The sequence below is a fragment of the Pseudopodoces humilis genome, chromosome 9 (genome assembly GCF_049639895.1).
Source record: "Pseudopodoces humilis isolate 2021_Gansu_Grassland_sample_001 chromosome 9, ASM4963989v1, whole genome shotgun sequence".
Taxonomy (NCBI): domain Eukaryota; kingdom Metazoa; phylum Chordata; class Aves; order Passeriformes; family Paridae; genus Pseudopodoces; species Pseudopodoces humilis.
In genome coordinates this window covers 33,112,284-33,137,252 of record NC_142208.1, presented here as the reverse complement: position 1 = coordinate 33,137,252, position 24,969 = coordinate 33,112,284, and the positions used below count along the sequence as shown (strand labels likewise).

Here is a 24,969-nt window from a genome sequence, read left to right as displayed (position 1 = left end):
ATTGAATAAATAATATTTTGGGCCCCATGTTTTGCATGTCTGTGTAATATCCAGCATAATTTTCAAGATCGTGATTCTTGAGGATGGAACTGGAGGAGAGAATATTTGAAGAGGATTTGTAATATTTACTGCAATAAAGAAATTTAGGGATTACTCAAAGATCCTGTCAGTATTTGGGTCAGAAATATAGCCCAGAGGTATTAGTATGATAGGCAAGTATAAGCATTAGACTGTATTAGTGATTTAGCTATCATAATAGCACAATAGTCCATCATGTGATGGCTTGTGCACTAAACATTTATTGTGGATTAGCCGGGAAAAAGGCTCAAGCTGTCTTGAAAACAGGCCGGGGAAGGTGACTGTTCCTCCTTTCAGTGGCTGTGTCCTGGAAGGGGGTTTATTGGAGGGGAAGAAATCTGTGATTGTAACAGAGAAAGGCAAAATTGTTTCCATCTGAGTTTTTAATTCAGAAAATAAAATGTTGCCTCTGCAGCAGCGGTCAGCAAAATAAGGAGCAGTTGAGCTATTTCTTCTTTGAAAAGGAATATTAGAGCATGAGCAGCCTGTCATAATTTGGGTTACATGTTTTGGGGAGCCATTTTAATATTTCCTCTGAAAACAATGACTTTATATGGAAATTTTTATTACATTTGCAAATAACAATTTTCTGTGCTGTGATTCCATCTAAATCCCTTTGCCTACTCTAAGTGTAAAAAAAGCTTAAGCCACATGAATATTGAAATACTGCTCAGAACAAATTGAGTTTTGTGTGATGCTTCTGAGTGTTTTCCTTTTTCATAAACATGTACTTTTTCCAAAGGAAGCTGGAGATAATGGGCAAAAGTCTGCTATTCCTTTTTGCTTTGTTAAGCCAGGCTTTAGATCCTTTGGTCCTCCCCTCCTTCTCCGTGACCTGTGCTAGGGTCTTAAAATTATACATTCCAGATTACACCTCCACAATTTTCTGTCCTGGGATGATGAAAGGATTTGCATATTATGGTAAGATTACAAAAAATCTTTTTGGAGCCTAGTTAGCGTGGCTAATTTGAAACTACAAAGAAAAAAAAAAAGTAATTTCTAATGCAAATTATAATATTCATAAACTGCTAAACTGATACCTAACTAATTTCTAATCTCTCTCGTATTCCCAAGTATCTTGCACTGGCCTTTTTTAGGCCTGTCTGCTGGCTCCCATTTAATTTGTCCTTAGCTGTGTGCAGTGGATTAGCATTTCATCAGGTTGGATTAAGATTGAGCTGACACTGAAGCTTTCTTTTTTATTTTTACATGCGCATGTGTGGGGCCGAGCGGATCCGCGCACGTTCCGTTATCCCGCTGCCCATCCCCGGTGGGTGCTGGGACAGCCTCCCCCAGCACATCAAGGGGGGGAGACAGCCAAAACAGAGGAAACACACGTTAAAAAAAAAATAAAATGTTAAACAAACAAGCAAAAAAAAAAAAAAAAATCATCATTCCCCAGGGGAAAAATTGCATTGAGGTTGCTGGCTGGGTCAGTGCGTGAGATTTCATCGGGCTAAAATGATGTCACATGGAGCGAGGGCTTTAGTGGTTTTATTTAGCTCCTAATCCCCACACACTGCTCGGCCAGTTGTCCATGTGCGCCGTCCCCAGCGGCACAGGATAAAGCATCTGGGCTGAGCGCGGCTGCAGCGCACGGCCAGGGCAGCCCCTCCGCCGGCCGCCGCATGCTCTGCCTGCTAAGGTTACCCGGGATTAATAATTCAGGCGACACTCGGAAAGGCAAAACCGCCGGCCGGTGCTTTCTGAAGTCCCGGGAGGGCTCAGGCGCAGCACGGTCCGGTTTGGATGCGTGCCGGAGAAGCACTGAGAAGGAAGGCGCCTTCTCTTCTCCTTGTCAGCGGGAGCAAGCGGCCTCGTGGTGATGCCCATCCCCAGCAAGCACCCCAACATCGGCCGCTCGCAGAGCTGGGACGCTGCCGGCTGGTATGAGGGGAACTGGGAGAGCGAGAACGCCTTCGAGTACCAGAGGCCACCGGGCCGGAGGAGCTCCCTGACCTACGGTGGTGAGGGCAGCTGGTACGAGCCACCGCGGGCAAATGATATCATCTTGCAGGGCGGTGCGGAGCTGAAGCAAGAGGCGTACCCGTACCAGGATGCCACCTTCGCTTCAGGGCCCCTGAGGAAGGGCTCTGTCCCTGACTTCGCCTACTGCGAGCGGCCGGCGCCCATGGCGGCCCGGGGCTCTCTGCCGCCCCAGGATTATTACAGCGACCCGTCGCTGTCGGCGAGGTCACCCAAGGACCCTCGCTGCTACCGCGACCACGTGGCGGGCAGGCCGCTGGCGAGCTATGGGGCGCCCGGCAGCCGGCTGTCCTGGGACCAGACCGCAGCGCGTCCACCTGCCCCACCAGATACCAGCCGCCTCTACAGAGACCCCAAACTGGCCCTGGATGGGCAGAGGCTGCGTGGCAGAGATGTCTCCCCAGCGTGGTACGGCACGGAGCCCCCCGGCCCGCGCTACGCCGCAGAGCCACCTGCCTTCCTCAGCAGGCCAGGCTACAGCGATGGGGCAGAGCGGGCTCCTGAGGTGGCAGCAGCCAGGCAAGCTGCCCCCACCTGCCTGGTGGTGGATCCCAGCACCAGCACCGGCAGCAGCTACGGGCCAGGCAGGGAGAGCACCGGCGCCAAGGGTCCCTACGACAGCTACGAGGCGACGGTGGCGACGCCTTCCCACCCGCCGGTGCCGCCCGCCTTCCCCGGGCCGGAGGGCAAGAGAAGCTTTGACCCCGAGTTTGTGGCGCTGCTGCGTGCGGAGGGCGTCTCGGAGAGCACCTTTGCTGCCCTGCTGCAGCAGGGCTTCGACTCCCCGAACCTGCTGGCCATGATGGAGGAGAACGACATCAAGTCGGTGGCACCCAACCTGGGGCAGGCCCGCGTGCTGTCCCGCATCGCCCACAACTACAAGGCAGAGATGCAGCTGCAGAGGCAGGAGCGCAGGAGCGGGGCACTGCGCCCCAGGACCCGCTCCAACAGCTTCAGCCATCGCAGCGAGCTCCCGGCAGAATACGGGGTGCCCACCGTGGATGGCCCTGGCACCTCGCAGCACCCACCACCGCTGCAGCCGCTGTCCCCAAGAGGTGTAGAGATACACCGCCGGCCGTCCAGCGCCCCGACCCAGCACTTGCTGGAGACCACCACCTACCCGGCCCCCGCGGGGGCTCCGCAGGGGCCGCACTTCCTCCCCGGTTCGGGATACAACACCCCCCTGCCTTGCAGCACTCACCCGCGTCCCGCCTCTGCCTACTCTGCTCCCGTCGGCTTGCCCATGACGGCGGCCAACCCGCACGCCAGCCCCAAGACGGCGTACCCCACCACCTACACCGTGCCCATGGAGCTGATGAAGAGGGAGCGGACAGCGGTGGCGTCACCGGCACCCAGCCCCCACAGCAGCCCCCAGCTCCTCCGCCGGCCGGGGACAGCAGGGGACGGTGGCCTGGCACCCACAGGGCCTGCCTTCCCTGCCCAGCTGTCCCCGTACCCGAAGCTCAGCAGGCGCACGGGGCCCCCCGTCATCGTCTCCACCATGGCGTCGCCTGAACCAAGTAATTACCGAAGGGGCTTAGTCCATATTGTAGTTTAGAACCACTTCGTTGTTGCTTATTTTACCCCTCAAAAAACCCTCAGTCAAATATCATGGAGGTTCATGCCTGAGTATTAGACACTGTCCTACTTAGAATATGCGATGAAGGGGATTTCTGTGCAGGGTTGTGCTGGCCACGTGGAGCTAAAGATGCTGATTCTTGCTCTGTGGTTAAATTCCAAATATTTTATTTGTTTAGCCAACTTCAGTTAAATGTGAGCGGTATCTCAGATAATGCTCCCAGGGTTAATCTTGCCGTTCCTGTTGTTTGTCGAGAGCAGGAGATTAGACACTGTGCTGGCTGAGCAATTAGGACTACAGGGTTTGCTGCAGATTGACTTTTTACCGCTGTTATCAGGCACAAATGTGTTCCTCCGAGGAAGTGGTTAGCATTGTTTTGACTAAATTCATCAGATAGTTAATGGTGTTATTCGAGAATCGACTTACCTTTGGCCATTACCTAAGGCTTTTCTTCTTATTATTAATTTGCTGTTTTATCAGGCATACAAAATAAACCCCTTGATTTCCTTCTCGAGATGCCTGTAAGTGAAGCGATAGAGCTGTTAAAGTAATAGGGCTGTGCTTTAAACTAAAAGCCTGTCATTAAGCACTGGAACAATAAAAATGAATGGTGGCTCCTCGACTTCCCTTCCCTTTCTAGAAACACTCTGGCTCTTGGCTGCTCAGATGAAAAGCTGTATAATCTGAGCAGGCTCTGCTCCTCCGCTTTGGAGATGTGGCACTCAGAGCCTGATAGAAGCTAACCCCCAAAATCACCAGGAGAAATATAAGGGAATTCATCAAATCCATTCATTTGTGCCTTGACTTGTTTGAAGAGAATGTGGAAAGACACCCCTTGAAATGTTTTTTTGCTGGTAATGACTCTGTGAGCAGGGAGTTTTCTCCCTGTGCAGTGCAGCTGAACTCCCATGCAGACGATTCCCAAACAATGTGCTGTACAAGCACACACATACACAAAGCTTTAATAAGAGGGATACCATTTATAGGCATCGAGACGATGCCAAACTGGTGATGCCATTCCACGGGAATCTAAATAAAGAGGGGAAATGATAAAGTTGTCAAAATGCAGACACTTGGCACACCCCTTTCCCTGCCATACCATAATTACGCAGCTAGGAAGTAAATGCCGGTCCTTTCACGCTTAGGAGTCCTTTATGTAGCTAGTGTAATGTATTGATTTCTAAAAAATGCTTCAATATTAGGCAACATGTTCTGTGTTGACATGGATCAGATGCTAAAGTAGTACATCCAGGCAGTATTTTTAAATGAATGCGGCTAGGAAGACGAACTGGCATAATGTGGGGAACACAAATATGTTCATTTATTTGCGCTTTGTCTGATTGAGCGATCGGTGCCGACGCAGCAAAGAGCTCTGGGCTGAAGGACCTCCAGAGCACGGGGATTAGGAGCAATCTCCTCCACCATGGGAAGCAGATCCCTCCTTCCCTGGTTCACATTTATAAACTGCAAACCCTGTTCTCTAAAAATCTTGAAATTATCCCTTCCCTTCACCAGAATTACCAGTGCACAGCAAGAGGAAGCCAGCAGTATTTCTGTGCTGTTGAGCTCTTTCTTGCTACTCAGCCCTCTTTATTTCTTTTTTTTTCTTCTTTTGCCTACGACCATCTCATTTGCATGAGGATGACATTTGTTGCTCCAGTAATTTCATCTGATAATGGCCAGCTTGCAAAGCGGATCTGAAAACATATTCCTTAATTATGTGTTGCCAAGCAACGAGAGGGTTTGGCCATAATCACAGAAAGATTATCTTCTCATTGAAGGCCCTGAAAGGTTTAGCTGAAGTAGGACCTGTAAAATTGTCTTCATTTTTATTTATTTCCCCTTTTTCCTTTCCAAATAGCCTGAGAGGTTTTCTTCCTGTTAAACTATATTTTAAAAGTAGAAGCCAAGGTAAGGCACATGGAAGGATTAAAAATGGGAAAGTGTGTGGTGGTTTGTAGATGTTTGAGCTGTATTGAGCTGGAGTGTTCACACTTACCCACAATGGGATAAGCTGAGGTTAGAAATATGTTAAGATGTTTTAAAGCTTTGAGTGGATGGCAGAAACTTGACTAAATCCAGGAAAATTGTATTTGTCAGCCAGGAAGGGCCAGGATGTGTTTTCAGGAGCGATGAGCCTTCTCTTGGCTGTAGCTTTGGCTGTGTATATTCGAGTCTCAGGATGAAAGCAAATTCAGTATTAAAGTCTGTGTCCAAATGGCTGCAAATATTTTCTGTCAGTGTAGGTTAATGTCTTCCCAGTCAGCAGAGGGTCATAAAGAGCATGTTACAGCCCAGTCATGTTTTGAAGCTTGTTATATGGATAAGACCTTAAAACAGATAATTTTGAGTTTTTTTTAAAGTCTTGTTGAACTGTGCATTATAGTCTTTCTACAGTGAGTTGTTCCTAAATAGCCCTTTTGTCATTTTGTGCTGAGTTTGACACTCTGAGTGCATTCTCCACAGCTGCTGTTCACTTTGGAGTTTGGACAGAGGGCTTGCAGGAGGAAAGTGTCTTCTCCTGCCTGGTATTCCTGATGGTAGAGGCAGGATCCTGGGCAGGGATACAGGCGTGTGCCACGTGTTTATGGACCTCTTGCTTTGGCATGCTCAGATAAGGGAAAAGGAGAAATGAGATTTAGTGCTGCAACTGCTTTGCTTTTCTTAAAATAAATAGTAATTAGTTAGGTCAGTTGCCCTTCCTGGGAGTTGCAGGGTTGTATGAAGAGAAGGTGGTGAATGAGCACCTTAAGCCCTTTGCTGTGGCGATAGAGTGACGTCTCCAGAGATGAGCCGGCTTCCCATGCCAGGAACTCCCCTGCCACAGCTCTGGCAAAGCTGCTGCTGTCCATGTCATTGAGACCTTGTCAGGAATAGCTGCCAGGAATGCTCCTGCAGCCTCGCCATCCACAGGATCAGCAGTAGTGAGCACACCAAGTCAGCTCAGTGGCGAGCAGGAAGAAAGCCCTGCAAGGTCTGAGTGACAAACGTGTGTTGATGGGAGGCTGAGCCAGAGCGGGTTTGTGGCCAGCCCCGTGCTGAGCTGGGAGGGAGTGCAGGGAAATAAATAGTCCAGGTCAGCAAAGCTGGTGAGGGCAAACAGTATCTCACGGTCACTGATCACATTGCTGCAGTTCTGCCTCCAAATTTTGCAACTTCAATTTATGATGTTTGCTAGTATTTTTATTAGATTACTTAATTTCCTTCTTTTTTTTTTTTTTTTTTAATTTATTTTAACCCAATGTTTTAGTAGTAAAGCAGTTGGCAGATGAGAAGTCTTGTATTTTTGTAGCTAGCCTGGACTTCTCCCAAACGAGGGCTGGTCCAGATTTCTCTTTCTGATGCTGGACTTATGGAGCTTAAATGAGAAATGATGATTCATTGCAAATATGTGTCTTGGGTGATTTATCAAGCCCTCATTTACACACGAAGGTATGAAAGCAAATTATCACAAAAGGGGAGATGCTAGATGCTTCCCACCGGGATGAGGAGCAGGGCTGCCCTGTAAAGTCAGGTGGATATCATCAGGAAACCAGAGCAAAATTACTTTGCTGTAAGATTTGATTGAAAGCCTGACCTTTTCCTCAGCAGGGAAAGCTAGGCTGAGGGAAGCTGACCTCCTTGGACAAGTTGTTCTCTGCAGTATGAAGGGGACTCATCCTCTCTTTTATCAGCTTAGAGACCAGCTAGAAATGCCTTTCACTGTGATTAGCTCAACTCTGCTTGTACTCTTTAACACCTCTTTGTGATGCCTTTTATTGGTATTTCCCACTCTGTGACAGATAAAAACTGTGTTAACCACACATAGTTGCAGGCTGAAACTCTGCACATGGGCAACCCCCAAAGAGGAAAGGACATAGGTAGGAGTAAGAGCCTTGATGGTTGTTCAGGTATGGTTAAAAGAGCCCATCAGAGATGGTTAAAAGAGTGGTATTTTCCCACTCTTGTAAGCTATTAATTCTTTTAACCTAATTAATTTAAGCTAAATTGCCACTGCTTTCTATGGACAGTGTTTAGCAGGATATTTCCTATACAATATAAATTTCCTGGGCATTTGCTGATGTTGATTTATTCTTTTCCCAGTGCAGTGGACAGCTCAGAAATCGACTTCAGGTTTTCTTCTGTGTGTTTTCTGTACAAACCTCAGCATGGAATCACAGTGTGTCCATGTAGGGCCACTCAATTAACAATCCGGACTGAAACGGCACCAAGGGAAGCTCCGTGTACTGAATAAATCTGATTTAATTTGCACATTGACCTGACAGACCATAGCATGTCCTTGGAGCCATTTCCCAGCTAATGTGTTAGTCCAGGTAAACTCTGCACCACCCTCACTACCAAAAACACAGAGTAGTGTTTTTAACTGGGAGCACAACTTCCATACAGAAATACAGGTTGAAATAAGCAGACAGGTGTTTCCCGCTGTCCCCATGGTCACAGCATCAAGACACTAATATCCAAAATGATGAGGGAAGTAGCTGGAAAACTCACAGTGAGTTTGTAAAAGCCTTTGAAAGGCTCAGAAGGACCTCAGCAACCTGTGCTGAGCACATGAGTGCGTGGATCTTAAGATGTGCAAGAGATGTGCTGTTGGCTATCTTGATATAACACTGACTGTCTTAGCCAATCTGCACGTACAGTTCCCTAGTGGCAGAGAATATGCTTTTAAAATACTTCTTTAAAGGCTGAAATATGCTTTTTATAATGGTTTTATCAAAAGCAATATAAAGTGTCAAACTCATTCCAGTTGCAATTCATTGACTTTAGTGCCATGGCAATAAAAATGAATTTGGCCTGTCGAAGGAGAATGTGTTGTCAGATGCACAAGTGTTGTCATCTTTAATTTACACTTTTCTTTCACCCCGTGTTTCTGGTTCTCCAGCATTGTTTGGACTTTCATATACCCAGATCATTCTCTGACTATATTTGCTGATATTTTTTTAGCTTTCTCATAAGTAGTTTCCATAGCTACAAACTTCATGTTCACATAGGTGGGGAAAAAATTTAAAGGTTTCTTATTATTATTGTATTAAACATTTTTTATATTTCTTCTTCTTGCCATTCTCATATCATCACACTGCAGTCCAGTTTAATGAAAATGCTGCACAACTGAATTGCCTGTTATTTTTAAAAGTGAAATAGGTGCTGAGCTGAATCCTTGAAAAGCAGAAGGCCAGCATCATTAAGCCACTGATATAGAATAAATATTGCAGATGTAGGACTGGTATTAGTAAGGTTTATTGATGGCAATTGGCAGGCGAACTTTTGACTTTTACACCTAAATAAAGTCTGATGGTAACAGCATTCTGCTGGCTTTTGGTAAAGAAAGCTAATTTTTAATCTCTTTTGTCTGCTGTTGTTTTGTTTAAGATGAACTGTTATTTCTCAGAGTGGGATTCACGTGGGTTGTGTTTCCAATATTCAGTTTTGCCTCTCTGGTAGGGAGGTGCTGGAGCAGCCGTGTCCTGGGCAGGGCGGCCCAGAGGAAGGGTTTGGGCAGAGGTGTTGGACAGCAGTGATGGAGCAGCCATGGAAGGGTTTGGACAGCAGTGATGGAGCAGCCATGGAAGGGTTTGGGCAGAGGTGTTGGACAGCAGTGATGGAGCAGCCATGGAAGGGTTTGGGCAGAGGTGTTGGGCAGCAGTGATGGAGCAGCCATGGAAGGGTTTGGGCAGAGGTGTTGGGCAGCAGTGATGGAGCAGTTTTGTTCAGGGAAACAGGAGGTTCTGAGTGCCCAGTGCTGTGTCCAGGGTCTTGCCTTCTGCACCCTCAATCCAATTATCTGCTCCAGAGCAGATGGAGCAGATTAGTGCCTAGCTCTCCTTCCTCCACCCTCTCCCCTGGTGCAGGGGGTGTCCAGCCAACAATCGGCTTAACCGTGGGTCCCGTGGCACAGCCCCTGCCCTGCCCCTCAGCAGGGAAACCTCAGCTCTGGGGCTGCTGCTGCTCATCCCCAAGCCTCCTGCCTCCAGTTCTTCAGCAGTTTGGAAGCCTTTGACCTAAACTCGTTTGCCAGGCATAAATTCCATTTTTTTGTTTGCAAGGAGTGTCTGCAACTGGCCACCAGATGCGTGAGCTGTGCCCCACAGTGGAACAGCCGCTCCAGCAGAGGGGTCGGGGGTGGAGGATTGTGGTTCTTTCCCACCTGCATCATTCCCTCATGGAATCTCAGCCAAAAAATATTGTGTGGCCAAGGGAGATTATGGCCTCTTGCCTCATCTTGTAAATGAAGGCAGTGTCAGCCATGAGAGGCTTGTGACACCACGGGGCTGTTCCTGCAGTTCCCAGAAGCATCACAATCCCTGGGAAAAGGGTGATTTAGGCTCTGTAATCTGAGACATGAGCAGGTTGTCACAGTAAGAAGGAAACCACCAGGGCTTAGTTGCTGGTGGAGATCCTTGGTAAATACTGGTATGAACAGCTAAGATGGCATTCTCATGTTTTATTTATGTATGCAGATATGTATAGATATGAAAATGGGGAGAAAAAGATCTCCAAAATATAATCAGTGTCTCAGTCATTATCCATTTGGAACAGTGCTTCTGCAGTCTTCATTGTTTGCCAGAAGTGTCTTGTTTTGGTTATCGAGCAATTTATTATTTCCTAGCTTGGCGAGCAAACAAGCAGACGGGACTTTGTTTAGACAGCAAACACAGTGCTAAGAAATAATTTAGGATATACTTTCCATGAAAAAAAACAGAAAAAGAGGATCAGAACCGAGGTGTCATGGAAGCATTTGGCATGTATTTTCCAGATGTGATGGTGGTATCTCCAAGTGGGTTCCCTCCATCCAGGAGGTGTAGGTGGTGGGATGGAGGAACCTGGCAATGCCCACCTGACTTCCCTGCTGGTCTTCTTAACCTTAACACGTTTCCTGACACTTGTGCTAAACACTGCAAATCCCTGAGCTGCCTCCTACACATTCCCTTACTGACCCTATAGATTATCAGTCTTTTCTTAGGATGGCCCAGTCTCTCATTGGAGTCTCTCACTGTTACCTGCAGAGTGAACAAAAACAAGGAATGGAGATGGAGATGTCACACATTTGTTTTGTTCTCTGCCATCTCTGAGTGTTTTGTTAGAAAGGTTTAAATTAACATTGAAAAAGTACAGTAGTTCATGCAAGTGCATATATTTTGTTTTGTCAGTGCAAGGAATCTTGATTAATATTATGAAGGATAAAAGAAAGGATTTAATGTGGACAGCAGAGAGCTTGTCAGTATCTAGACCATCCTGCTGGGACACTGAAATAATCAGGAATGCTTAAATGTCACTTTAGTTATCCCACCTGGCCAGCAATTCCTGTAATCTCTCCTATCAAGCTTTCCCCATCTTTGAATTCTTCCTCATGTTGAGTAGACCTGCATAAAAGTGGGAGCTGTTATCCTACCAGATGAAACATTCGGCTTAAGAGTCTTAAATTTCCATTTCATTCTTGTCTGCAGCGAATGAGGTCTTGTTTCATCTGTAGTCAGGGCTAAAAAGGTCCCAAAACCAGGATTACTAATAACTAATAACATCAGGGCAGTGTCACACTCTGCAGTGAAAGTTTTCCCCTTGGGGCTCATTTTTATTCAGCAGGGAAGGTGTTCTCTGTATTTTCTGTTCATCCTAAAAGCCCAGGCTCCCTCAGAGCAATGTGGCATCTCCCATACCACGTTCTGGCCAGAGGGAGAGCCAGGGGATCATCTCCCTGCTGTAAGATAAGCAAGATACAGAGGTACATCCCAAGGACCAGCAGCCCCACACTCTGGCCCATCAGCTCTTTTTCACTCCAGTTTTCTGTTTCTGAAGCTTGCATGGAAAAACGCCAACAAAGTGATTATTTATAATTTTTGTAGAATATCTTTCTGGAGGAGCAGCTTCCAAAGTAGGGCAGTGAGTCAAGTTCACTTGAAAAACGGTGATTTTGTCATTGATTTCAATACGAGGAGATTTTTTACTCTCTCCTGCAAAAGGAGCCAGCTCTACATCACTGACTTTTACTGCATTTCTTAAAATTAGATCTACAAACCCAATGGTTTCTTAAGCTGTACGTTTCATGCATTGGAAGCCTGTGCATTATTAAAAATAATAGGATAGATTTGTCAAATGGATAATGAGTAGGTTTCTTTCTCTGTTTTTCAGTGTTTTAATGAGTGCAGGAAATGTTTGCTATTTATTTGCTTTCAGGTTTTACCAAGGAGCTCTGGAGATAATTGTCAAATTTCCAAGCGTGTATCAATATTTCATGAAGCTCTGTTTTCCCTCTGTACATTCACAAGTTGGGTCATTAGCACTGGGACTGATATTAACAGGCTAAAGCAAGGCATGAAAAGGCATTCCACCAAACCCTTGCAAGTTTGAGAATTTCTGAAACAAAATTCTAGTCAGGTCTTCTGGGTAAAACAAATATCGGTGATGTTGCGTGATTTCAAATGTTAGATCTGTCAGAGAATTTCTTGTTTGATCTTGGTTTCTGTGGTTTGTGGACCTGATCCAGAGAACACCAAGGCTTTGTGTGCGTGTTCTGTGTGTTTGGCCTCATGCCCAGCACTTACCACAAATTGGGGTGTACCTTACAGAGATAGGATATCCATCCACGTCATCCTTTGGAAAAAAGCAAATTCCACCTTTCCTACTACCAGAAGATTAAATTGTGTTGAATTATTAAAGCTCAAATTGATTTTAGACATGGTACCAGTCAACACTGATGCTGACTAGTTTGCTGTTGGCTGTTCAGTTTTGGGTTATTTTTGCATGGTCTTTGAGGTGCAGAACTGGCTGTGTGTTAACAACTGTTCTCCTTTGGACATTTGCCCTTTATAAGAGGCTACGTTTTGAATGTTGAATATTTATTTTTTCTTAATTTCCGACATTTTTATGTAAAACATATCCCTGTTCTCATTCTGATTAGGCATCTTATCCCAGTTTCTGTTTGCTCAGCCTAAAACTCTGGTGTCAGGCTGGCTTTTGCTTCTATTCATGATCTAACCCAACTAGCTCAGTGCAGTGCTCTCAAGCAAAAAAAAACAAGTCAGGAAATGAAAATTATTCATAGATATGGACCCACTGTGCTTTGCTGTGGAGAGGGTGCAAAATTATTGATAAATTCCTGTGGCTTTTTGACCATTCTAAATGGTTGCCATAAGTGCTTCACCAGGGACAGAGCAAAAAGTGAGACTTTAAACTTCATTGAACCACACAAAGTCTGGAGGGCTAATGTGGAAATCTGAAAGTGTGCAGAGAGCTGGAGGGTGGATGGATGGAGTATCCAGGGCTTCTGTAACAGAAAAGTACTTCAGAGTTAGGAGTGATTAAAGCAGAAAGGGACCAGTAGTGCTTCCCTGGAGAGGGAGGGATGGATTTCTGTGGGAAGGGCAGAGCTGGCTGTTTGACAGAGGGGTTTGAAGATCCTTGGAACTAGCAGATGTCAGGACTGACCTGTCTGTCAGTATTTTGGTATCATTTTAGGATTTGTAACACTGTGGGCTACAGTAAAGCAAAGGAGGTCACTTGTGAGCACGCACATTGTTAATTGTTAATCATGGCAGTTCAGGAGGAGAAAGAGAAATGGCAATCATGTAATATTGACACAACAGGAGTGTGTGGAGATAACAAATTTGGTCGCAGTTCGATATGACAAAGTTCCAGACTGTAAACAGAAATATTTGTCAGAGGGGAGACAGTGCTCAGGGTGAAAATTGGGTGCTTTGCTAAGTAAAAATCACCTTGTAAAGGATTTGCGGCTGTGGGGGCTTTGTAAGGGAAATCCAGAGCAGATGCATTTGACTGCCTTGTCCTTCTAGGAGGAAGTTTGGAAAGTTGGCAGTAAATCGTGCTTAGCTCTGAAACTGAGATTTTTCTCTGAGGAGGACTCAAGAAAACAAGAGTTTGCAATGCAATTCCCACACAGGTTTGGTTTGGTCAATGATAGCCTGTGCCAGGTGCCAAGAGGACACAATTCCTCTGTGTGATGATGCCTGGGAGAACCTGGCCTTACTCTGGACAATTTCCTGGGGAATCTCCAATTTCCTTTACTTCCACTCTGGGAAATTATTAGGCACTCTGATTTAATATGTCTGTTACCTATTTGTTTAATCTGTCCATAAGGCACTTAGAGCCCCACGGTTCTTTGAAGAAGCACATACTAAGGGATGCTGGAAAGCCTGGGCTGCACACAGTGCTGAGAGTGGGCAGAGCTGGAAACTGCCCCACTGACACAAGGGGAGCAGCTTTCCTCCAGCACAAACACATCTGGAGAAGTGGGAGAGGAAAAAAGAAGGTAAGAGAACAGAAGAAAGAGGAAAATACTGGAATCAGCAACAGTAAATCCAACCAAAATACTGCAGCAGGACAGAGGGTGCCCTAAAAGTAGCCAGTTTCTAGGAAAGTATTCCATGCTTGGGAAGAATGGTGCTGGTAACAGTCACAAAATGTCTGTGTTCCAAGTTTTTTGTACACTTCCCCTCCCAAGCTGGCACAGTTACACGCTTTGTTTGTTTGCCTCCAGCTCCTACCCTTGGTGGAGTTAGAAATACTCTGACTCAAGTCCATCCAAATACAACAGTGCCATGCTTGGTAAGTGGGTCATGAGCCCTTGGGGTCTGAGCAAAGATTTTCTATCAGAATTTGGCAAAAGAGCAAGTTAAAATTCTCTTCTAAAAACCTCTCGATTCCAAGATTTTGTTTTAAGATTAATGTTCTTTTAAACGGTGTGTGACCTGTGCTTTGATGCTTTGCATTAAGCCACATGGAGCTCCTGGCTGTCAGTGTAAGACAATTTTGGAGATCTCCTGGAGTAATACCCATATTTTCCTGTCAAGTTTGGGATGATTCTTTTTCATCTCCTGCCTGAAAGTGCATCACCAGGGTGTCCTGAGGTTTCTTTTTGGAGCCACACTTGGAAAACTTAACCTTACTGCTGCCATTGCTCTGTGGTCACCTGTCTGCAGCCCACAGCTGTGCTCCTCAGCCTTCCTGACATCTGACACTCATGTTTTGTTTCATTCTGTGGCTGGTTTGAAGCAGGAAAACCCAAATCTCCCATGGTCAGTCGGACAGGGGGCTCCCATCACTGTGAGGAGTGTGTGGAGCCCTGGCAGGTCACAGCTTCACGCTCAGTTGCAGTGAGAGCATCTCAGGTGCACCCCTGGAAACATTCTGTGAACCCTGTTTCTCCTTGGCCAGAGTCCTGTGCTGCGGGGAGCCATCAGCATGGTGGTTTTCTGCTGCAGCCAAGGAGTCTTTTCTTCTCCCTTTGCCTTCCCAGTCTCCCCAGACGCTGCCTCTTCCCCTGGAGCGATGTTTTGGCACTGGACACTGGAATTTCCATTGAGGGATGTTCAGTTGTCTCAGCACAGCAGGTATCAGCTTCTTTCTGATCACAGGTGGTCAGATTGACAGACCACGTGTGACCAGCACAGGGAAAAGCTACTGTTCCTCTGCCTGTGGTCTTCTCCCCTCTTCTGTGCAGTCTTTCTGTCCCTGTGCTGCTTTGAGAGATGCACACGCTCTGAAATGTCTCTTCTTAGAGAGTTTATTGTGCTTGGGATCTGGTCTGCTGTTTAAAAAAAGCTACACAGCCTTCCTGGTTATTTTTTTCCATCACCAAGCAGGGCAGAGGCTGAGAAGACCACCCACCACTGCTGCTGTGCTGACAGGGATTCTCAGATGCTGTTGAGGATGGGCTGAGTGATGCACTCAGAACGTGCCAGTCCTCTTGTGGACCACATTGGGTGGTTGCAGCCCACCCTGTGAATTGCAGAGCCACAGTGGGAATGTCCAGGGGATAGAGTGACAGCTCATCACAGCTAGACAGCAGTTCTGTGTTTGACATCTTGAGGTCAAAAACTGTCAGTTCCTTATTTTTTACGGTGTCTTAAATCGCCTGGAGAGTGTTTTGAGCCTTGTCAAAATGAATTAATTAAGGCCAAGTTGTATTCACAAGCCTGTGCTGCTCTGATTCAGCAGCAGGACTGTGCTTGATTTTCAGCCTAATAATTACAAATGGTTTTGGAGGATCTGGGGGGCTGATAGAGCCCGTTTGTGTTTCCTCCAGAGCTACATGTGCTACAGTTTTTACTTGCTCTTTGCCTTGGCAGTCTGTAGCATTGTTTTTCTCCTCCTTAGGAACACAGCCAGTTTTTTAATTAAGGAAATCACTCTGCAGCCATTGTCGCTGTTCATTTGAGTTCTTTGTCCATACCAAAGTTTCCAGCTCCCCAGAAGATTTGAAGACACTCCTTACTACAGCTGGAGGAGGACAGAAGTTTTGACTCAGGGCAGGCTCTTCTTCTAACTCTGTTAAGAACCAGGCATCAAGCACCTCTGTGGGCAGCACATTCACTTAGTGAGATCTTCAAATCCACCTCTGGCTATGACAAATACTGCTGAGGTTATTTTTCTATTGGATTCGTATATAAAAAAAAATAGTTGTGAGAAATAAATATCACTTTGTGCTGGGCTTTACCACTTACTGGGCTTTGAGCCTAAAAGGATTTAAAAGTCATCATGCTCTAGGGAAAGTTGTAGTGAGAAAGGATGTGGAGGGTTGCTCCAGCCAGCTGTCGGGATTTGGGAAAAGGCTCGTCCTGACCGATGGAAAGGAGACTGGGACTGAGACAGAGAGGCAGCCAGGGCTGACACAGCTACGCCCAGTGGGATTAGGACCAAATTAGAAACTTGACTTGCAGGGGTTTATCATTTCCTTTATATTGTGACATTAATAAATGCAAATCTTTATCTTCTAGTTGTTATCATCCCTTGTATCTTTTGTTAATGAGCATTGTCCCCAGTTCAGGCTGCACTGGTAACTGGATGGAGAGGATAGAGATATTCATGTGCACCCATTCATGTGTGTTCTGCAAAAGTACCTGGGGGTGTGAGGAAAGGATGTGGGCACTTCTCCTGTGTGCCAGCTCCTCCTGTCAGCCTGGAGTTGGACAAGAGTCCTGGAGACAATGCCACGTTAATGCAGCACAGTTCAGTGCTTTTGGTATTTCACAGTGCAGCATAAAAACTTCTTCTCTCATTTTGTTGTTGAAGTGCATCAAATTCAGACCATATGCACCATGTCAAGGCTGCTCTTGCCAGTCAACCCAAAGAAAATGCTCCGATCAGGCCTGCTTGGTCACTAAGAGGGAACTGTTGAACTGAAAGATTGGTGGGTTTAGATTAAAAATTGGGGAGAAATTCATTCCTGTGAGGATGGTGAGGAAGCTGTGGCTGCTCCGTCCCTGGAAGTGTTGAAAGCCAGGCTGGACAGGGCTTGGAGCAATGTGGTCTAGGGGAGGGTGTCCCTCAGGGTGTTGGAACTGTAAAGTCCCTTCCAGTACAGTCCATTTTGTGATTCTGTGGCTCCTGCACAACTTGGCTTCACAGTGGAGGCCATGGTGGCCTGGTGCTCAGCTGGGATTGGGCTCTCCATCCCAGTCCATATTCTTTCCATCCCAGATAGGTCCCTCATGGAAGGGAGCTCTCTAATAGCCAAAATAAAGACTCTGAGAGCCGATTAAAGCATGTAGTCTGTTCCAGGCAGAAAGAAGTACAGTTTGGGGTAGAGGATACAAAATACATTTGCAAGGCATCTGAGCCCAATGCTAAGACATTCTTTCTCTCAATGTTGTTGTTGCCAATAGCTTCTCTTGTGCTCAGACCAAAACTATTTAGGGTGGAACATTTGCTCCCTACTTTCTAGCAAGCCTGGTCACAGGAATGAAGAATGGATTCTTTTAGTGGCCGCAGCTGGTTTGAATGATCCCCACACTGAACCCATTGACTCCAGGCACTCCTCATGTGAATCACAGGGAAGCAGCAACCAGGATTTTGTTTTTGTGCCTGACAGGAGCAGAAACAGCGGAGCAGTCACAAGTGGATTGCTTGAACCCAGGCACATGCCAGGGGTGTCCCCTGCACACTGTGTGGCTCATGCTGGCAGCAGGCAGCATTCACCAGCTCACTCTGAAGTCTGGAGGCAGAGGAGGGTGAGATGTGTTGCTGTCTGGGTGTCTGTGCTGCATCCTCACCCACACCTCCTGCAGGGCCCCCAGTGGGATGGTGTGGCTGCACTTTGTGCAGATCCCTCCTGTTTGTTCAGTGAGAGATGGAAGAGGAGTTCTTCAAGGACTGTGACCCTTGCATTACATACAAAACAAAAAAAAAAAAAGTAATGAAACCCTTCTATGTCAGTTGGCAAGACCTTGAGCAAGGCACTGAGATGGTTCTGCACCTCTCTCAAGGCCTGCTTCTTCCGAGGGGCAACAAAATAACTTGTTTTGGTAAACTCAAGGAATCATTTCCACACCCTGTGATAAATCTGTGTCAGTTTTTATAGGGGCTCTCTCTGTTGGTTTTTAAGCTGAAGGAAAGTTAGATTAGATACTGGGAAGAAATTCTTTCCTGTGAGGGTGGACAGGCCCTGGCACAGGTGCCCAGAGCAGCTGGGGCTGCCCCTGGATCCCTGGAAGTGTCCAAGGCCAGGTTGGACAGGGCTTGGAGCAGCCTGGGATTATGGAAGGCGTCCCTGCCCATGGCAGGGAGTGGAATGCGATGGGTTTTAAGGTCCCTTCCAACCCAAACCATTCTGATAAAATCCAAATTTTTATGTTGAGAGCAGCTTCTAATAAGTTCCTGTAGAAGAATCACCTTCCTTTTTCCTTCCAAAGAATGAGGGCTTTGGGGAGACAAATTTTATCTGCTTGCAGAGAGAGGAAAGCTGGTCAAGGAAGGCGATCCGTGTTGGACTGAGCATCGGGGAGAGATTTGGGAAAACTCCTGCTAAAAGTAACAGCACCAAATAAAAAGGGGTTTGATGGTAATTAAATGCCACCTCTATATTCTTAAGTATTCTTGGGAATGTCAGCTGGCCATGTGCTCTGGGTTTTTTTTCACAATACTGGGTTTTTCTTTGTATTACCAAAGGTATTAATTAGAGGAATAGATTAGACTGAATGCTGTACAATTATCTCTTGGGTATTTGTGGAATGAACGATGAAAACTGTGTGAAATTGTAAAATGCTCATTTAGCTGGGTGTCTTGATGAGCACCATGTCTTCCTTCCCCTCTTTGCCACGTCTCCTGAACCTGTTGATTACAGCCAGCAGGGCAGTTTTGTGTCAGTGGCAGCTCTTGGGGGGGCTTTGAGACCCCCTCAGACAGAGGCACAAGGTAGAATTGTTGTTGCTGCAGGAGCCTCTTTTTCAAGATGACAGGGAGTTTTCTCAACACACTCACTTTGATTTGGTTTGGTTTGTAATCTGTATGATCTAATCAAGTGTATAAACACATAGACAGGGGTGGGATGCATCAGCATTCTTCTTTGGCAGCTGCCTTCTGCTGAAAGGCAGGAAATTTTGTCAACTTTCTGAAATTTCAGTGCAAGACCCCTTTCCCTCCCTTCCCCAGTCTTATTCCCAACAAAGAAATTAAACCTGATCAGTTCATTTTGCTACAACTCACTTTGGTGGGTTCATGGCACAGTTTTAAGACTAGATAAATTAATTGAGACTCACCATACGGCATATAGCTACAGCTCTTGGGTTGATAGGTGATGGGTTTTATTGAACCAATAAAATATAGAAAATGGTTAGAGGAAAAGAGCTTACTGCAGTGATATTGTTCAGTGTGATTTACAGTTTTATAACTGTAGGCAAATGTGAAATATTTTTCCCTATCTCGGGTATACATTATTAGATAAACCTATATCCTGTGCTTACCTACATCAGCACTGTGATAGTGAAGAGACATAAAAATGAAGACATTTTCAGCCCATTAGAGTTAACGTGGTTTCAAAAGCAGTCAGTTTCTCTACAGTTTGGATTTTATTTGTCTCTCAGTGTGCTGAGGATGCCTGCAGGAAATGCCTCCCAGCAGCTGTGGGAGCTGCACTGTAGCAATCCTTGACATGCACAAGAAAATGAGACACCTTAAATATGAAGGTTGTTGGCCAAAACACCAGTTTGTGAAAAACAGGGAGAAAATACAGATCTGTGCAGGAATTCCTTGTTGAGCACCCTGATTCGTCTCCTTTAGCTCTCGTTGCATTGCTGAGGTTACCCCCATGAGAAAAACCATGGGGGCAAGGAGAGGGCTGCTTCAGAAGGTCCTTAAAGCCCTTCACTGTGGCCAGAGGAGTGTGCTGGACTTTGAGGGCCACAGCCTGGAGCTGGGACAAGCTGGGGCTGCAGCGCTACAGCCCCTTCCCAAGGGAGTGGGAGGGCAGGAGACACCCCTGGAGCTCCAGGGTGCTGATCTGACCCAAGTGCTTGGGGGAGAGGTGGGTGTTGAACTAGCACAGGAATAGCTCATCGTTCTTGGAATTGAAAAATAGGAATGTGCCAGTGTGTTATCTGGATTAATGAAGATGAAAATGTGCTGTATAAATACATCAGGAGCGTGATCATGCCGTTATCCCTTGGGCTACTCTGGCTCACAAGGAGAAAAGGTTGATTTGTATTTGTAGATGATTTTGCTTGCTCTGCCAATGCTCATTTTTGTTTTAGTATGAAAGCCAGGGAGTGTGTTTCTTTTGCTCAAAGATGGAGCAGATTAGCAAAGATTTTTCTAGAGTATCGTAGTTTGAATAGCTCTGGTTTAAGATAAATGTTTCAACTACAATTATTTATTAGTGATACTATTTTAAACACTGATGATAAATTAGGGAGGTTATAAGCTCTATTATTCAAGGATCTGTGCAATATTTGGACATTGAACATGGTTTCCATAAAGCAGAAGGCACTGGAGTGCAGCTGTCCGGGCTGAGGGTCCTCTGGCTGGGGTGGCAGAGGGGGAGATGAAGCAGCTTCAGGGGGAGGATTTACAAAATGATGAAAGTTTAACCTGTCTTTGTCTCCAGGCCACCCTGGACGCAGAGGAAAACCCCATGTGGAAATCCTTCATGAGGTGGCCATCACTTGTGCTGACACATGGAGGGTCACAGGGTGAAGGGGCACTTCGGTGTCACAACGTTGGTGACGGTTTTCAGTCAGCATTGCCCGGTCCCCTGTTTTAATTTAAGATGTGAAATGTGTGGCTGGGGATTATCACTAATCCAGAGAACGTTTTAGGGTCAGGGATAAGAAAAAATGTTAGGTATGTTCTCACCCATTCCTCCAAAGCTTTGAGAAGACTCAGAAGGTGAGGTGGGGTGGCCAGAAGCACCTCAGCTTCCTCCTGGGTCCTTACTCAGAGCTTCTGTCCACTGTACCAAGTGAAACCACATCCCAAATGTAATTTGAGAATTTTTGGGAGAGTTTTGGCTGGTCGCAGCCCTGTTTAGGTCCGCTGACTTCTGTCCAGACCTGCAGCCCATGTTTTGCAGCCAGGCAGGAATGCTAGTGGCCAGGAAAAGGCTGATTAAGAGGGAAAGTAGAGAATGGGAAAGTTAATCATTGAATTTTTCGTTATCTTTATTCAGCTTGGAAAACTGAAGCCAGACAAGGTTTGCAGGGGGAGATAATATCCTTTATTAGAGTAATTTATATAGTTAGGAAAAGCCCCATGTGCTTCTGGGACCACATGCTTTTCCTCAGATCTCCACAATTGCACATTGCATTAAAAATAAAATAAATTTAATTTTCAAAAGGTTCAGTGGATATTTGAAAGAAGTGAGTTTAAAAGCAACTTACAAAAAAAAAAAAATCTCATTTGGTTTAATTTGATTTGAACATTTCAAAAAAGACTGAATAGCCCTGAATTAGAAAAGACTTTTTTTCTAGCTTGAAGCTTACTCATAGGAACATGACATCTGTGTACCAAAGGGCTGCCCAGGGCAGTGGTGGAGTCCCCATCCCTGGAGGGGTTTGAGAGCCATGTGGCACTTGGGGACATGGGTTAGTGGTGACCTTGGCAGTGCTGGGAAGGACTTGATGATTTTTGAGCTCTTTCCCAACCTTAATGACTCCATGACTCTATGAAGTCAAAATTTATACATTTTAGCCTCATTTTGTGAGGCTCCATACTTACGGTCACGCTGTCATTTCTTCCTGAAATACCCACAAGGCCCTCAGCACACAGGAGTTGTTGGTGAGCAGCCAGTGAGGCTCCACAGAGGTGCAAAGTCAGAAAGGTTAAGAAGGATGAGTTTAGTATAGAGTTCCCTGCTCTGAATGCCACTTTTTTGTCCTCAGTCTAAAAAAATTATTAAAGGATAATATTCCAAGATGCACGAGTTTGTAAATAATCAGTGTATTGTTGTTAATCAAGGCAATTTCTCTGTTCCAGTAGGTAAAACACTATTATTATTATTATTATTAATAATAATAATAATAATAATAATAATAATAATCTTTCCAGTGAGAGGTTTTGCATGCTCACCCTGACCTCATGAAATCTCCAGCCTACAATTCAGTTTTGTGTCGTTTCCTTTTTTCATTTTTGAGTGGGTTTTTTCTTTTTTTTTTTTAATTTTTTATTTTTGATAGCCTTCTACACCATCCAGCAGACCAATTTAAAATTCCCTCAATCCAGCTTAGTCTCAGCTGTATTAATGCATGGCTCGAGGGCACAGATAGCTAAAAAGGGCTGTATTGTGTGGCATCTCTAAAATCTCTTTTTCTGAGAAGTTGGATAAAGAGATTGAGGTTTCTCAGGGGGGCTTTGGGTTGTTGGGGTTTTTTTGCTCCAGCTGAGTGAGCAGCCTTGCAGGTGGCTCAGAGAGAGGATGTCAGACCAGGAGATGCTGCTGGACCCCGTGTCACCCCATTCCTGTTAAACTTTCCAGCAGAAAATGCTCCTTTGGGAAAGTCGCTGCAAGCACAGTGTGGGATCCTTTGTCATTTTCCTGATGTATCCCAGGAGACAGATTTACAGCAGTATTGAAAATAATCAAATATATTAGTTAGGGAACATGGGTTGAAGCAGGAGTGATTTTCTCTTCAATATTTTTTCTAGGATATCACACTCTTAATGCAGTCATGCTTGGGAAATCCTCCCTGAGGTGCAACCAGTGTTTTTCAATATTAGTTAAACCAGAAAATATTGGAGTTCATGGAATCATTGAATGGGTTGGGTCGGAAGGGGCCTTTAAAGGTCATTTATTCCATTCTCCTGCCATGAGCAGGGACCCCTTCAGCCAGGCAAGGTGGCTCTGAGTCCCACAAGGTGATCAGTCTCCCTCCTTAAACTGTTCCTTGAAGGATACAGAGGAGAGCAGCTGGGGTTTGATGGTCACTGCCAAGCCAGAGCTTTGTTTGCTCTGTTTTTATGGTTCTGGGCTGCTTTAAGTGTCAACAGGAATGTAAACTGTGCCCTGTTTGTTTTGTTTTTTTTTAAAGTACAACCATAATAAAATCTTATGATAGACCTGTAAAGCTTTTGTTGTAAAAGTAAATCAGCTTTAATAGCAAGTAGGTTGTAGTTAAGTGCTTTTGAATGTTGGTATTTAGGGGGTTTTTCTCACTTAGTTGTAAGCGGTGCTAAAGGGAAGTGAGGGTGTTTATCTCAGGGAAATGAGTGGGATTTGCAGGCATTCAGCACCTCCCAGGACCTTCCAGGGTTATTCCTCTGCTCACATACTTCACCATCCTTTCTGCTCTTAAGAGGAATTGGTCTCAAATTCCTCCAAGAGCGACGGGAGAGCACAGAGGAGCTGCGGGTACAGACTGGGATGGGGAAAGAAACGGGGAAAAAATGAAGCAAGGAACCGGGGCACGAAAGAGCAGGAGCAGTGTGAACATGGCAATACTTGGCCTTCCTGACTGTGCTGAGAGTTCCTCCGCTGGATCCTTGCCCTGGAACAGGGGTGGGGATGTGAGAGAGGAGAAGGTTGCCAAGGGCCCGGCCTGGCTGCCTGGCCCCGCTGGGCCGAGCCGTGGCACCTCGGGCTCCAGGAGGGGTGACCTTGCAGCGGGGTCGCTGAACAGAAGGTTCCAGCTGGGCTTGTGCCTTGGCCAGCGCCCAGGAGCTATTTTAGGAGGTCTTAGAAGGGACGAGGCCTTGGCAGGACCCGTGGGTTTGCAGTGAGCTCTCGGTTCTCCCTGCAGGGTCCAGCGGGCATCGCGCAGGCTGCGGAGGAGCCCCGGGCAGCAGCGGCTCACAGGGCTCAGGGACAGCCCGTGTGCTCCTGGTGTGGCTCACACGGCTCAGGGACAGCCCGTGTGCTCCTGGTGTGGCTCACAGGGCTCAGGGACAGCCCGTGTGCTCCTGGTGTGGCTCACAGGGCTCAGGGACAGCCCGTGTGCTCCTGGTGTGGCTCACAGGGCTCAGGGACAGCCCGTGTGCTCCTGGTGTGGCTCACAGGGCTCAGGGACAGCCCATCTGCTCCTTTTAACCATTAGAATGAAGGTGCTGGAGGTGTCCAGGTGGATTTAAAGGATTGGAGTCACAGCTTTGGCTGCTCCCTGGCCCATCCACAGGGTGCAGGAGGAGCTGAGGCAGCTGCCAGCCGTTCCTGACACTCTGTGCTTGGCCAGAAATGCTTTGGGGAGGCTCCTAAAGTCAAGCTGGGCTCTCACTGAAGGCTCCCACATTGCCCTTACGGAAAAAGGGCAAAAAGTGTGAGGTAAAGCCTGGGCTGGATCCTTGGGGGCTTGTCCTTTCTGGCTGTAAATGAGTGACTTGAGTTGACAACAGCTACAGGTGGGCATGGAAATGAGGATTTATCTTCCAAAAGGCTCTCCAGGCTCCCACCCCAGCAAAGCAGTCCCGTCTCTCCAGAGACAGAAACTCCTCCAGTGCTGTCTCAAGCCTCTTCTGGGTTCTAAACCTCCAGCAGATCCCAGGAATGCCAGCAGTAGAGCAGAGAGGCTCGGAGGAAGCCCTGTTGCTTAAAAAATCAAGAGCACTTTCTGTCCAGCATAGGGGGAAGGACTAATGTTAGTGGTTAACAGCATCATTTAATTCTTACAACTAGCTCCCAACGTGGCCTTTTCTTTGTTTTCCACTGAGAATCTCTTATTATCAATGTGCAAATACAAGTACCAAAGGTGCTGGTGGCACACAGAGCTGGTGGGATTGAATCCTTTCTACTTCCCAAAACTGGATCCAAGTGCTTGCTTTAATACTTTACCCTTTTTTATTATTATTATTTGAGGGCATTTCCTCTAAACCACAGGGCTGTTAGTGGTCTGTCTGTGTGCTAAAGCCAAGTTTGCACCCCTCAGTGCTGGTGTGTTGTGGACAGCCCCACTGCTGGTCTGCTGGGGGGCTCAGGCAGCAGAATTCCAGGCTGTCCCCATGCCAGGGCTGTCACTGCAAGTAGACAGGCTCATCTTTAGCCTTGCTTTCAATATCTCATATTCCAAAACGTCTTTACAGCCTCTGAATCCCTCGGGGCAATTTGAAGTTTGAGCAGCCTCTTGCCCAGATGGCCGATATCAGCAGCTCTGCCCTGGCAGCAGCATCCTTCT

General features: G+C 46.4%; 1 protein-coding gene across 3 annotated transcripts in view; it reads left to right on the top strand.

The window, feature by feature from the left end:
• Positions 1–24,969, top strand: part of CTBP2 (C-terminal binding protein 2) — a 129,021-nt gene that overhangs the window by 88,692 nt on the left and 15,360 nt on the right. The window contains exon 1 of one of the 3 annotated variants that reach the window (XM_005528835.3): positions 1,673–3,584. The exons of the other annotated variants lie outside the window; for them this stretch is intronic. Within the exon in view, the coding sequence (XP_005528892.1) occupies positions 1,904–3,584 (1,681 nt within the window). The 5' untranslated portion in view covers positions 1,673–1,903. Of the gene's footprint in view, positions 1–1,672; positions 3,585–24,969 lie in introns of those variants that run through there. 3 annotated transcript variants of the gene reach the window in all.